The 13,016-nt window shown below is 38.0% G+C and overlaps 1 protein-coding gene across 5 annotated transcripts in view; it reads left to right on the top strand.

Annotated features, from left to right (window-relative positions):
- The window catches only part of PHTF2 (putative homeodomain transcription factor 2), a 112,874-nt gene that overhangs the window by 69,436 nt on the left and 30,422 nt on the right, over positions 1-13,016 (top strand). For 4 of the 5 annotated variants that reach the window (XM_081799659.1, XM_081799660.1, XM_081799662.1 and 1 more), the window contains 2 exons: positions 3,214-3,379; positions 4,291-4,455. In XM_081799659.1, the coding sequence (XP_081655785.1) occupies positions 3,214-3,379; positions 4,291-4,455 (331 nt within the window). The remainder of the gene's footprint in view (positions 1-3,213; positions 3,380-4,290; positions 4,456-13,016) is intronic. The other variant, XM_081799663.1, reaches the window with a different exon arrangement.

Raw genomic sequence — 13,016 nt, 5'->3', positions numbered from 1 at the left:
CCGATGCGGGACTCGATCCCGGGACTCCAGGATCATGACCTGAGCCGAAGGCAGTTGCTTAACCAACTGAGCCACCCAGGCGCCCTGTTTGTTTGTTGTTTTAAATCCTATATGCCTTTGAATGTGCAACTCTCTTTGTTTGGGTGGCCCTTTTGCCTTATATTCACCTAATCTGCATCTACTTGTTCTCTCAGTTAGATTAGGCATCCGGTGCCACCTTCTTTGAGAATCCTTTCCTACCCCCTCACCACCAGTTTAGCTATAGGTCTTTCTGTGCACATTATAGCACTCTTCATAGGAATTGTATTAGTTGGCTTGGGCTGCCATAACAAAATACCACAGACTGTGTGGCTTAAGCAACAGAGATTTATTTTCTCACAGTTCTGGAGGCTGGAAGTCTGACATCAATGTGCCATCAGCTTAGTGTCTGGTGAGGTTTCTCTTACTGACTTGTGGATGGCTGCCTTCTCACTGTGTCCTCCCATGGACTTTCTGCTGTGTGTGAGCAGAGAGATCTCTGGTATCTCTTTGTCTTAAAAGGACATCGGTGCTATTGGATTAAGGCTCCATCCTTATGACTTCATTCAACCTTTACTGCACCCATACAGGCACTGTAGGGTTTCAGCATATGAACGGGGGAGGGCACAGTTCAGTCCATTACAGGTACTTTGTTTCTTTATGTGTCCCCCTTTTCTTCTGAATTGAGGAGGGGCAGGGAGCAGAGACTATGTCTTATTTGTCTTACTACTCCCAGTGCCTAACATCTGCCACTAAATCTCAAAGATGGACAGACCTGAGAATTAAACTTGAGATATTTTGTATTTCTGACAATTATCCCTAGAGTTCTGCTTGGCCAGTATGTGGAGTCCTACCTTGGGACTTTTGTGCCTAATAAAACATGTTGTCTTGTTGAGCTCTTGGAGGAATCTGTAGAAGTACTGCCTAGCAAAAATCTCTAGTAGTTCTGTCTAGTTCATCGGACTTCATTAAATGATCAAAAAGTATAATTTAGCATTATATAAGAGAGGTGAATGATTTCTTCTTAACCCTTCACTCAAAGGGGAAAAATAGGTTGGAAGTTATACCAGAAACTTTGAAACAAGATCTTAAGTAGCATTTGCATCCCCCTTCTTTTTAAAGATAGTTAATGATGGTGAATAAAAGTACTATTTGCCAGCGTTAGGTACACATTTATTTATGTAAGGAGCTTTTCAAAGTGTTTTATTGTATTACCTCACATGTATTTATAGTACCTATATCCTGTTTTATTGTACAAAAAATAAACCAAGGCTCAAAAAGGTAAAGGAATTTAATAAAGGTCACATTAGAGTTCCTATTAAAGACAACAAAAACTCTATACTTTTCAAACTTCTGGACTCTTATAAAAAACAACTAGAGAATTTGGGTTAAATTCCAGGGTAATTCATAAAGATGATTGGCATTTTAAAAAATTTAAGTCTTTTTTTTTTTCTTTTTAAAGAAATTATTATTCAGGAGAATATAAAGCTGTAAGTTGTGTTTATGATACCTCTTAAACACATGTGAGGAGCTAAGCTTACATCTTGGTATGCTAGAATCCTTTCTTTCAGTTGCGGTGGCAAAAACCAAATGCAAACTAGCTTTTGCAAAAAGTGTTGGGTTTTTTTGTTTGTTTTTACTGCTGATCATAAAAATTTTCAAAAAAACCAGGAAACTAGATGGGCTGCTACAAAAACAATAACTGGGATGGCCATTTGTTTGGTTTGCTTGGGACTGTCCAACTGTCCAAACCTACTTGTGTCGTCCTGGTGTTTTTATTAACAGCTCTCCTTTCACTCTCAAAAGAGTCCTGATTTACATGATAAGTTATATAGTCATTCTAAATAGCATATGCCCATCTTTTTGATTAAATCATTATTAATATTTTGGAATATTTACTTAATATATTTTGTTAAATTATATACATCATGATGTTTTACTCCTGAATACATCAACATGCATCTCTTCAAAATATGCACATTACACAAGCACATTACAATAATCACACCTAACAAAATGCACAAAAATCTCCCAATTTTCAAATTCTCCAGTTGTTCCAAAACAGAATTAGGAACTCCTAGGCCCTGTGTACAAGTATTGCTGGATCTAGAGCCTCAGATGATATCTTCACTTTTTATACTGTTGATTTTGTTCTCATCATGCTGGTCTCTTAAGGAGGTGGCTGAGGTGGCCCTTGGCAATTTCATATTCCCATAGTCCTTAGCGTTTGTGATGTAAGAGAAAGACTTTCTTTCCAACTACCTGTATTAATCCCCAAGAAAGATTCTGATTGGTCCTGCTAAGGTTACATGCCCATTTCCTTACTAATTCCTGTGCCCAGAATTAAGACTCTGGTAAGACTAGATTACATGTCTTTCCCTGAAGTGGGAGAAATAAGACCATTTGATTGACAGATATAGGAGGCAGACTCCCAAAAGATAAAGAGATTTAATGTCTGGAAAGTATAAAGGATGCTGAGCAGGCAGAAACAAGATTTCTTCTTCATGTGGCAATGGTTAACATTGGTGAGTGTTTACTGGTTTCCCCGAAAAATGTACCCAAGTAAATTTATGTTATTATTTCTGAGCAGATAAATCTCTATTTGAAAAGAAGTCGGTTGGGCGGCTGCCTTAGGCTCAGGTCATGATCCTGGGGTCTTGGGATCGAGCCCCGCGTCTGGCTCCCTGCTCGGTGGAGAGCCTGCTTCTCCCTCTCCCTCTGCCTGCCACTGTGCCTACTTGTGTTCTCTCTGTATCTCTCTGTCAAATAAATAAATAAAATCTTAAAAAAAAAAAAAAACTCTTTATAGCCTTACTACACGCCATCATAGACTTCCCTTGTTTGTAAAACAAAGAAGTTAAGTACACCTGAGGTTAGTGGTTCTTTTGATTGTTTGTGATCTTATCAGGAATGCCCTTAGATTCATATGCAGCTGGTTTTCATTGCAGCATGAAAATGTGTACTTTAGAGACTATGTTGGATGTTATCTTGTTCCAGGAGTTTATTACCAAGTTGTGTGGTTAGCCAGTGGCAAACAAAAAAATAGTCTGAGAGAGCTTGTCTGCAGTAACATTTTTAACTTATTTAAATTTAGAAAAGTAATCTGGCAAGAAGCAATGTTAGAACAGTTTTTAAAGTTTTGAAGAAGTGACTGTCAGATCTATAATTAAACATATTTTCTTTCCCTTTTTGTAGTTGCTGCAGTAGTATTATTCTGTTCCGCTTCTAGCCCACACAGCATACCTCTGACGGAAGTGATTGGGCCAGTATGGCTGATGCTGCTCCTGGGAACTGTTCACTGCCAGATCGTGTCAACAAGAACACCAAAACCCCCTCTGAGTGCAGGGGGTAAAAGAAGAAGGTACTCTGCTGAAAGCGGTCTTTCTGTGGATTTGTGTAACTTGAATCTAAGATTGTTCTCGACTTGAATAAAATGTTACCTTGTAAAGTCATTCTTTTAGGTAGAGCAGGAAGCTTCAGAGTAAACTACCAAATGATTTAGTTTGTGTATTTGCTCCAAGGCCATTGTGAGACCACATACCTGTTTTTGTTCTCTTTCCTAAAGTTCATTCCCAAGGCACCTAATATCATTGTAGGGAATATATAAGCTGGAATTGCTGGTAATTCCCTCTATTTATAAAATCTTGTACTTACAAGATACTTTGGCAAAATCGATAGCCAGGAAAAAAATTCAGCTAAATTCTGTTTATTAAATGCTATTCAAAGCTGTTTAATATTGCCTCTTGATTAAGTAAACATAGCAAGTCTCGCTGGCCACTCAGCACAATGGAGTTCTGTTGTAAGGGTCTTTTGGAGCAATTCCTCTTTTGAATATCGTTGCTAAGAGATTGAGACATTTGCAGTATGGGGATGTGGAGATTTAAGCCCTTTTTGTTTTGAAAAGATAATACCTACATTAGATAAATAGCATTGTTGATCGGTTAGATTCTAATTCTCTCTGATCTAAATTTTCTTCTTTCTTCTGCAGGTAAGTGGCATTCAAATAGGGAAGAAATGCTTTGTAAAAATCTGTCCAATAATACCATTACAGCCTAATGTCCACTGACCTGTCAGTGTGAGCGAGGAACAATAACCTGACATTTATAGAAGTTGTTCTTCAATGTGTACCTTAACTTTTCTCCAGTTAATCTGAATTTTATTGTGTATTGAAGTTCCTGTTTTTATGTTTGATCAAAATTTTGAATGTGCTACTAAGAAAGTGGTTGTTAACATTTTAAAGCTACCTTCTGCTCTTCGTCTCTTCTGATGAAGGAAATTAAGAAAAGCAGCCCATTTGGAAGTCCATAGGGAAGGAGATGGTTCTAGTACCACAGATAACACACAGGAGGGAGCAGCTCAGAGCCACGGGACAAGCACCTCTTACAGCGTTGGTGCTGTCTTCAGAGATCTCTGGCATGCCGCTTTCTTTTTATCAGGGTTTGTATTTATTCAAGGCTTTATATGGAATAGAGATGCACTATCCCTTTTCTGGCACTTCAGTCTCAGGTAATGAATATTAATGACTTTAACTATGACAGTCCCATTATGGATTTTGTTTTGATAAATAATAATGCTATCTAGAAAATGGAAAAATAGAGACCATAAAGTTTACTTTGGGATATGTGTAAAAATATACCTCTGTGAGCATAAGTAGATACCATCAAAGTATATCTAGTTGGAATTTCTTGATTTTGGTTTATTTTGTGATTTCACAAGTACTGTTTTCCTTCTATTAAATTGATTATTCTATTTTTATCAGCACTTTGGTCAAATTGGGCGTTTTGTATAGTTTGTATCACAGTAAAGATTTACCAAGTATGAAAATATAATTATAGCAAACTGCAAAAATAAACCTAACTCAATCTTGTATTTTTATTTTGAATAGTTAATTCACAACATTTCAGAGTTATATTACTAGTTTACCTAGACATGTAATAAATTTGAAAAAAGTTAAAACGCTATGGCCAAACTACTGAGTATAATGATACAAGTTGCTAAGTTAATAAATCAAGAAAAGGGATACTGCACGTAACTATTTTTGATCACTTTTGTTAACTCCTCTACTAATATAATTATTTCATCCCCTTGTGATTGTGCTCTTATGATAAAGTTTATCATTTTATAACTTTATAACTGCATTATAAAATTAAGCAGTTGTATCCTGGGATATTTTCATTGCTTGTAATTTTGAGGGAAATTGTACAAAAGCCTAATAGTTTGAAGTAACTATGGCATTGAGTTGGATCCCCTGACTATTCCAACCACCTCTTCTTCATCCAGAAAAGATTTAGGTTTGGTTTGGTTTGGTTTTGAATTCGAATTGCATTCTGTCTCTCTTTGTTAGTCTTTTTTTTTTTTTTTCTTTTTAATAAACAGCTCTCCTTTCTGACAGTAGGAACTGATAATTTTATCTCTGCAAAGTCAGTTTCTTAAGCGCATTTCTCAAGACTTTCTGATGAGCAGTTATAAAATAAATGGCACAGTGGATATGTTTTGCTGTGGGGGAATCCTTTAGTTGTTATGGTTGACCAAAACTAATCTTCTGTTACATAGCATTCAAAATGCCCCTAGATCAGGTTTTAGTGCCTTTGGAATTCTGTTATGTTTCTCTAGTCAAATGAGATTCAGACTTCAATTTTCTTCTGTTGGGCTGGCTGTAGGATGATCTTGACTACCAGTCATTGATAATAGAATGGCTAAATCCCTTTGGATTTATTCTCTTTAAAATGACAACTTCATAATCTAAATGTTTTTAAAGATGCACTATTTTCAGCTGTCTTATTTGGAACTGGTTTGCTAGCATATGAATGAGAATGTTTTAAATATTAGGTACAAAAAGATCTTAAGAAAAATGTTAATTTTGGAAGTTCTAAACTGAGTTCTGAAATCTTGATGATGTCTTGTTCTTTCAAGTTTTGATAAGCCAGAAAGGCCTTAGACTGAAAGATCAACTGAGACTTAAAATTGTTTCTGGTGATAATAAATTGAAAAGCTGGATACTTCCATTAAAGTATCTGAATTAACATAACCGATGGGAAAATAAATGTATAACCACACAAATGTCTAAGCTTTGTGTATAGTGTCTTTTGGTTTTCTAGATGTTAGGACGAAAACTACTATTTTTACATGCTGTGTTTATAAGTTGGAAGGGCCCTATTTATCATTTCTAAGTACATTTCATTCCCAGGATAAAACTATTTTTTTAAACAAGACATAATATTTCTCACTTGAAAAAAAATAAGAATTATTGTAAAAGAACTCTATGAAACTGAGAAAACAAAGCCAAAGAAAGTATCAATTTAAAAAGATGTAGAAATCAACCATATTTCCTAAGTATTTAGTACTTTAATTTCAAAGAATTATAGTCTTAAATTAGCATAATTATAATCTCTACTAAAAAGATTGAGTAGGAAGAATTACATCTAGATAGTATATCTCTTCAGCATAATACCTTTCAGAATTCAGATACTAAGTTTTTTTACATGTTCTTTAAGATTAATTTCACCATCACAGTATCACTGAAAAACAGTCAATATAAATTGACTTGGTGGATTAGATGCAGATGCCAGAGTAAAACCTGGTCACATGTTAACTCACATGCCTGATGGACCTACTCTTTTTTTTAAGCCTAGAGGGTATTTTGGGGTTTTGTTTGTTTGTTTGTTTTTAAAAGATTTATTTATTTTAGAGGTGGGGGGAGTGGAGGGCAGAGGGAGAGAGTCTCACTCAAGCAGACTCCGTGCTGAGCGCAGAACCGGATGCAGGGCTCAATCCCACAACCCTGAGATCATGACCATGGGATCACAACCTGAGCCGAAACCAAGAATCGGACGCTTAACCGACTGCGCCACCCAGGTGCCCTCTGACTGACCTACCTTAAAGATTGCTGTCCCATTTAACCTCCATATTGAATGTTTTTAACACTTAAATGGATGTTAAAGATTTAATAAATTGATTTTCTTCACATAATGGAGTATAGTGTACAATGTAAGTAAGAGTGGGTATGTAGGTAGCCCCACCATAAATTTTTGGTACAAGGATTAAAAATTTGGTTTTTAGTGCCTGCAGTTTAAATAGTTCAGTCATTTAAGCTGTAAACTGGGTGAAGTGTCTCCCACAGACAAGGATGAAGACCATGTAAATGTCAGTATATCCCAGATTTTTAAAAATATGTATCTTAGGCCATAACTAGATAACTCATTAACTTTGCTATAGCCACTCTATTTTAGAATTGGACTAGTTCTAGAAAAATTACAGGTACCATAGACAAACCTGGTACATAATGCATAATTTGGTACACAGCTCTCAAACTCAGGTGTTGTAGAAGATACCTAGGGAAACATAGGGACCCAAAAGTCTTTGAAGGGCTATGTTAGCATGTCATCAAGATGTATGCACAGCTGCACACAGCAGTGATGATAATATGTAGGCGTTTGTGTCATTTTCTTATAAATGCATTTATAAGATTTTATGCAGTCTGTTACTCTAGCCTCCCCTCCCTCTGGATTCCTAACCTTGTAGAAATGAGAGCAGGACTAGAAATTTCATACCATGTTCTAGAACAAGAGCTATTTGCTACTGTTAACTTTCCCCATAGCTATTCTCTAATGTCCTTTAGTACTGGAAGGATGATCTTCAGTTGGATCTATTTATATACCTCTGAGTTCTAGAGCACCAATAAATACTTCCAACTTTTTTCCCCGTGGCAGTGCAGAGTACCATGAGTGTTCTTGTTCTTGATTACCTGACAAGATTTTTCAAATAGAAGCACACTGGTTTTTCATGTTTGATACAGTAGATTTGAGATTTCATAAGCTAGTAAGTTCTTTAAAAGTTGTGTTAACTCTCTGGTTAAAGTTCTTAATGTTGAAAAACACATCCAGTTTTATGATTGATTTATGGTGTAGGTTGTACATTTATTTGCATTTTTTCAGACAAGACCAAAAGCATCATTCATCTCACAAAGGAACTACGCTAATTATACTACTTACGTTTCTAAAAGTCATTTCCTCCCAAGAGTATTTGCAACATAGAGCTATCCTTCTTGAATGTCAAGCATAACACTTTAAAGAAAATTCTACACAGGCCATACCATTCAAAGATTAATGCAGTAGGGTAGTTACAGAATTAGCTCTGAAGTTATAAAACATGGCACACTTTAACCATGGCAGGGGAATTGCACATTGTTTCTTTGCAAATGCTTTTCGTTCAAAATCCAATGTTTCTATCACAGAATAAGTAAGATCACTATAGACTTGTATGTCTCCTGTTTTCAAGGCAGTACTAACCTCACTGTCTACATGACTATGACTCATGGTGTTTGGGTTGATCTAAGCAAAAATTGTTAACTCTGGTTTTACTAAGTGGATATATTACATGCATTCAGTGTAGCCGTCAAAAGGTAGATTTTTTGTGGATAATAGTAAAAAGTACCATTTCTTTCTATACTGCAGTACTTTTAATCCCTGATACCAGCTTTTTTCTACCCTGTTCTATTTTATTTTATTTCATTTATTTTTTTAAGGAGCCCAGTATGGGGCTTGAACTCATGACGCTGAGATCAAGACCTGAGATTTTAGCTAAAATCAAGAGTCGGACGTCCAACCGACTGAGCCACCCAGGCACCCTTTTACCCTGTTTTTTATTTTGGGTAGAGAATGATGATTTATATATATATATATATATATAAAATAAGTATATATATATGCTTATTTTAAAACCAAAATGCTCTTCACCTTGCTTTAATTTATTTTTGGACATATTTTAAAGTTGATTTAAATGAAGTAGCTTCCCTTTAAAAAATAGTCTAAGTAGAATTTTACAATATTAGTATTTTAAGTAAATTTCTCAGTCCCACTGCCTTTCCCTAGTATCTTTATGCCCTAAAACAAGGGAATAGGGGTAATTAAACATCTGAGTCTTGGTAACCTGTGTTCCTTTTGAGAAATTAATATTATTCTGTGAGGTTCTTAGTTTCAGCTGTTAAAGGCAGTATGAGCGAAGCAGCAGTCGGGGGTAGAATTAAATGTCACCTGGGGCAGTCAGAGGTTTTCAGCTGAAGTTAGCTCTCCCAACTCTTTCTCCTTTCAGCATTTTTCCTATGCTCACATCCAAAATGTCCTAATGAGGGTACAAATCAGCTTATACTTTGGAAAAGATATGATTTTATTTTGAAACAATTTCAAACTTTTAGAAAAGTTGAGAGAACAATGTAAAGAACTCCCATATATCTTTCACTCAGAGATCCCATTTAAATTCTGCTGACTGTCCCTATTAACAGCCTATTAACAGCCTATTAACAGCCTTATGCCTTCTGGCAGAAGCTCTAATCCGGGATCATGTGCTGCCCACAGCAGTCATGTCTCTCTAGTCTCCTTCATTCTGGAGCAGACATCAGCCTTTCCTCAAGTTTCGTGGTTTTCACATTTTTGAAGACTACAAGGCAGTCACTTTGCACAAAGTCCCTTAATTTTGGTTTGTGTCCCTGGTCGGGATCAGACTCCAAGTGACTTGTGAATGTGGAATATGTGTGTCTCTTCCCAACTCCTAGGTCAGCATTATCAGTTGGCACTTTAAGTTGGCCATGGTGGGATTATTTACACCATGGAAATCAGGAAGCACTACAAATAAGGACTTTTTACCTCTGGAGAGCTAGTTGTTTAACAGTTAGCAGCATAATACTGAGTAGTGTGATGTTTCTTTATTAAAACCAGTTATGCATTTTTGGCAGGAATATGGTAGAAGTGATATGTAGCTCTTCTTATTGCATCCTGTCAAGTGGCAAACAACATAAATTTGTCCCCATACTGATGATATTTACATTAATCACTTGATTAATATCTGCCAGATTTCTCCATTGTAAATTTATTTTCCCTTTATAATCAACAAATGTCCTATGTGGAGACACACTAAGATTATAAAAATAACCCATTTCTTATCCCACCTTCACCTTCTAGTTTTAACAGGCATTGATGATTATTACGTGAATTATTGCTGTGATGGTTGCCAAATGGTGATTTTTCTAAATCCATCATTCCTTCTGCATTTATTAGTTGGCATTTTGCTTTAAGGCTAAGCTTTCCCCTATTTATTTACTCACGGATTTCTATTTTTTTCAATTTATTAATGTCATTATTCATTTTGATGATCAGAATGGCCTAAATTGGCCAGTGGAACCCCTTTGAGCAGTTTGTCTTTTTTGATAGGTCCCTTTCATTCTTTGATCACTTTCTTACTTTCTAGGGCAACAGTGTTTTTTAGGTTCAGCTTGTCCTTCCTCTGCCTCAGCCTTGGAGTCAGCCATTTCTTCGAGGAGGGTGGTATATAGAGAGCAAGATCTGAGTGCTAGAAGTGCTTACTGCTGTTGTGGTGTTACTACCCACAGACCTTCTCCGGGGTAGAGCTGGAAAGTTGTGTGTGTGTCTGTGTCTATGTGTGTGCTTATCCCTCTACATTTTTATTTATCTCTATATTTAGATGTTTTATAAGCCATGGATTTGCAGTGGTAGCTCCAGTTCAAATACAGCCCCTCAAAGTTCATTTGATCTTGTCTTTATATCTTCCTTCTCCATCACTGAAAAACCTGGTTCCCACTGTCCTCAGTACACTTACTGATTGAGTTAATACCTGGATGTAGCGCCTTCCCAACCCAACTGGGCTGCGCCTGACACCTTGCCTAAACTTGTCTTCGAATGGGGCGCCATTCTTGCCTGCGTTTGGGCTGCCCCTGCTGTGTGGTGGCCGCAGTTCTCATGCAAGAGCTGTTACTACCAGCCACCGCCAAGCGGCCTCAATTTGTATTTTGAGCCACACTGTAAACTCTGAGGGTGGTACGTATATTTAGTATTTTCTTTGTCCTTTCAGCTCGGTTTGCAACTTAACCTGCATTTAGTTCCTGAGAAACATCAGCAAGCTGCTGACTTCTTGTTCATGTCTCCTGAGAGTGTCCTGTGTACTTTGAGGAGATAGTGGGGAAAGAAACAACCCAGAGGAGACTGGAAGTAGGCAGACATGAGAGAGAAGAGAGATAGCTGAAAGTGGTGTGCAGTGGGTACTATTAGTGCTTAACAGTCTTTACCCTGTCCTGGTGAGGAAGGAGTACCTTCCCCTTAGAAAAATCCCTTGAAGCAGCACTTCTTACTGATTCAAAGCCCTTTTTACTAGGCCCTTATCTTTTTGCCCACTAGGGTTCTGGTTCGCTCTGCAAGTTTTCAGCCACTTTTTCTACACTGACTACCTGCCTCCAGGCAATGTTTTCAACTGCCTAGTGATCTTTCTAAGGGTGTTCCTAGGCCCTTAAGGTCCAGCATTTCTATCCTTCTTCCAAAATATATTTCGCCCCTTGCCTATCCTGTCTGATTAATGGTTCTACCAACTCTCTAGTCTTCTTTCACCTCATCCACCTCCTTTTCCCCCCGTTTTTCCAGCCCAGTGTAATTTCCAGGAAACTTCACAGATACCTTTCCAGCACACGCCTTCTCTGTCTTTTGAGTTTCTCACATTTTTGGCATATCAGGAACTTTACCTCCCTCAGGTCTTTTTCTACATCTACATGTTGCACAATGTTCAAGGGAGAGGTGATGGGGATAATTAATAACTGGTGTTTTTTATCATTTTCTTCCTGAGGCCGAGAAGGTCACAAGTTTTCTCTGCACCATTTATTTTCTATTTTTGTCCTTCCTCTCTACTTTAATCCATTTTCCTCCTTCCATTCTTTTTTTTTTTTTTTTTAAAGATTTTTTTGTTTATTTGAGAGACAGAGAGCATGAGAGGGAGGAGGGTCAGAGGGAGAAGCAGACTCCCTGCTGAGCAGGGAGCCCGATGCGGGACTCGATCCCGGGACTCCAGGATCATGACCTGAGCCGAAGGCAGTCGCTTAACCAACTGAGCCACCCAGGCGCCCTTCCTCCTTCCATTCTTAAGTGATCTTTGTTCTGTGGCTCTTTCCCTTGGTCTCGCCATGTCTCTCAGGGTCATATAGAAAGAAAAGGGTCAGAAGATGGGGCTCCTGAGCCTTGCAACTCTGTTGGGATGTGTTCTGAACGACTAGAAAGCATCAGAGCTCTGTGAAGCAGGTGGGAAGTGGGGGTCTGTCTGTCTGTCCCCTTTAGTAACCTTGCAGGAGAAGGTCAGAAAGGAGAAGCTTTTGTTTTTGTATAAAACAAAAGCTTTCTAGGCTTTGCTGAGTGTGTTAAGAAATCCTATCAGGCAATTTCCCCAAGAGTGGGCAGTTGGAGATAGTGTGGAGAATATAATTACCCTCATGGTCAGAAGGTCTATATTCTAGTGCTAGCTTTGCCTCTGACTGGTTGTGTGACTTGACGTAAGTTACTTAGACCTCTTTATATTTTCTGATCCATTGTTTGCAAAATGAGCATTTAGAATAGGTGAGTTCTAAGGTCCTATACAGTTCTAAAAGATTCCGGTAGGACTGAGTAACTCCAGTGTTAAAGATAATTCTTTTGTGCATTTTTTTTTTAATTTTATTTATTTATTTGAGAGAGACAGAGATAGTGACAGAGAGCACGAGCGGGGAGGAGAGGAAGAAGCAGGGTCCCCGCTGAGCAGGGAGCCACGATGTGGGACTCGATTCCAGGACCCTGAGATCATGACCTGAGCCAAAGGCAGACACCCAGCCGACTGAGCCACCCAGGTGCCCCACTTTTGTGCATTTTTTAAGATTATTTATTTGAGAGAGTGAGAGCACTGACAAGCATGAGTGGGGGTAGGGGCAGAGAGAGAGAGAGAAGCAGACTCCCCGCTGAGCAGGGAGCCCTGATGCCCTGACGAGGGGCTGGATCCCAGGACACTGAGATCACGACCTGAGCCTAAGTCAGACGCTTAACCAACTGAGAGCCACTGAGGTGCTCCTCTTTTGTGCATTTTTAAAAAACTTTTGTTTTTTGACCTGTATGAAGGTGATATACTAATGTTTTTTTCTTGCAAAATGGATACTCTGCAGAAAATTCAAGGGGACTTATTTCAGTAAAATTAAATGC

This window comes from Leptonychotes weddellii, chromosome 12 (assembly GCF_054177405.1).
Source record: "Leptonychotes weddellii isolate Sample4059 chromosome 12, ASM5417740v2, whole genome shotgun sequence".
Lineage (NCBI taxonomy): Eukaryota > Metazoa > Chordata > Mammalia > Carnivora > Phocidae > Leptonychotes > Leptonychotes weddellii.
This window is presented reverse-complemented; position numbering and strand designations above follow the sequence as displayed.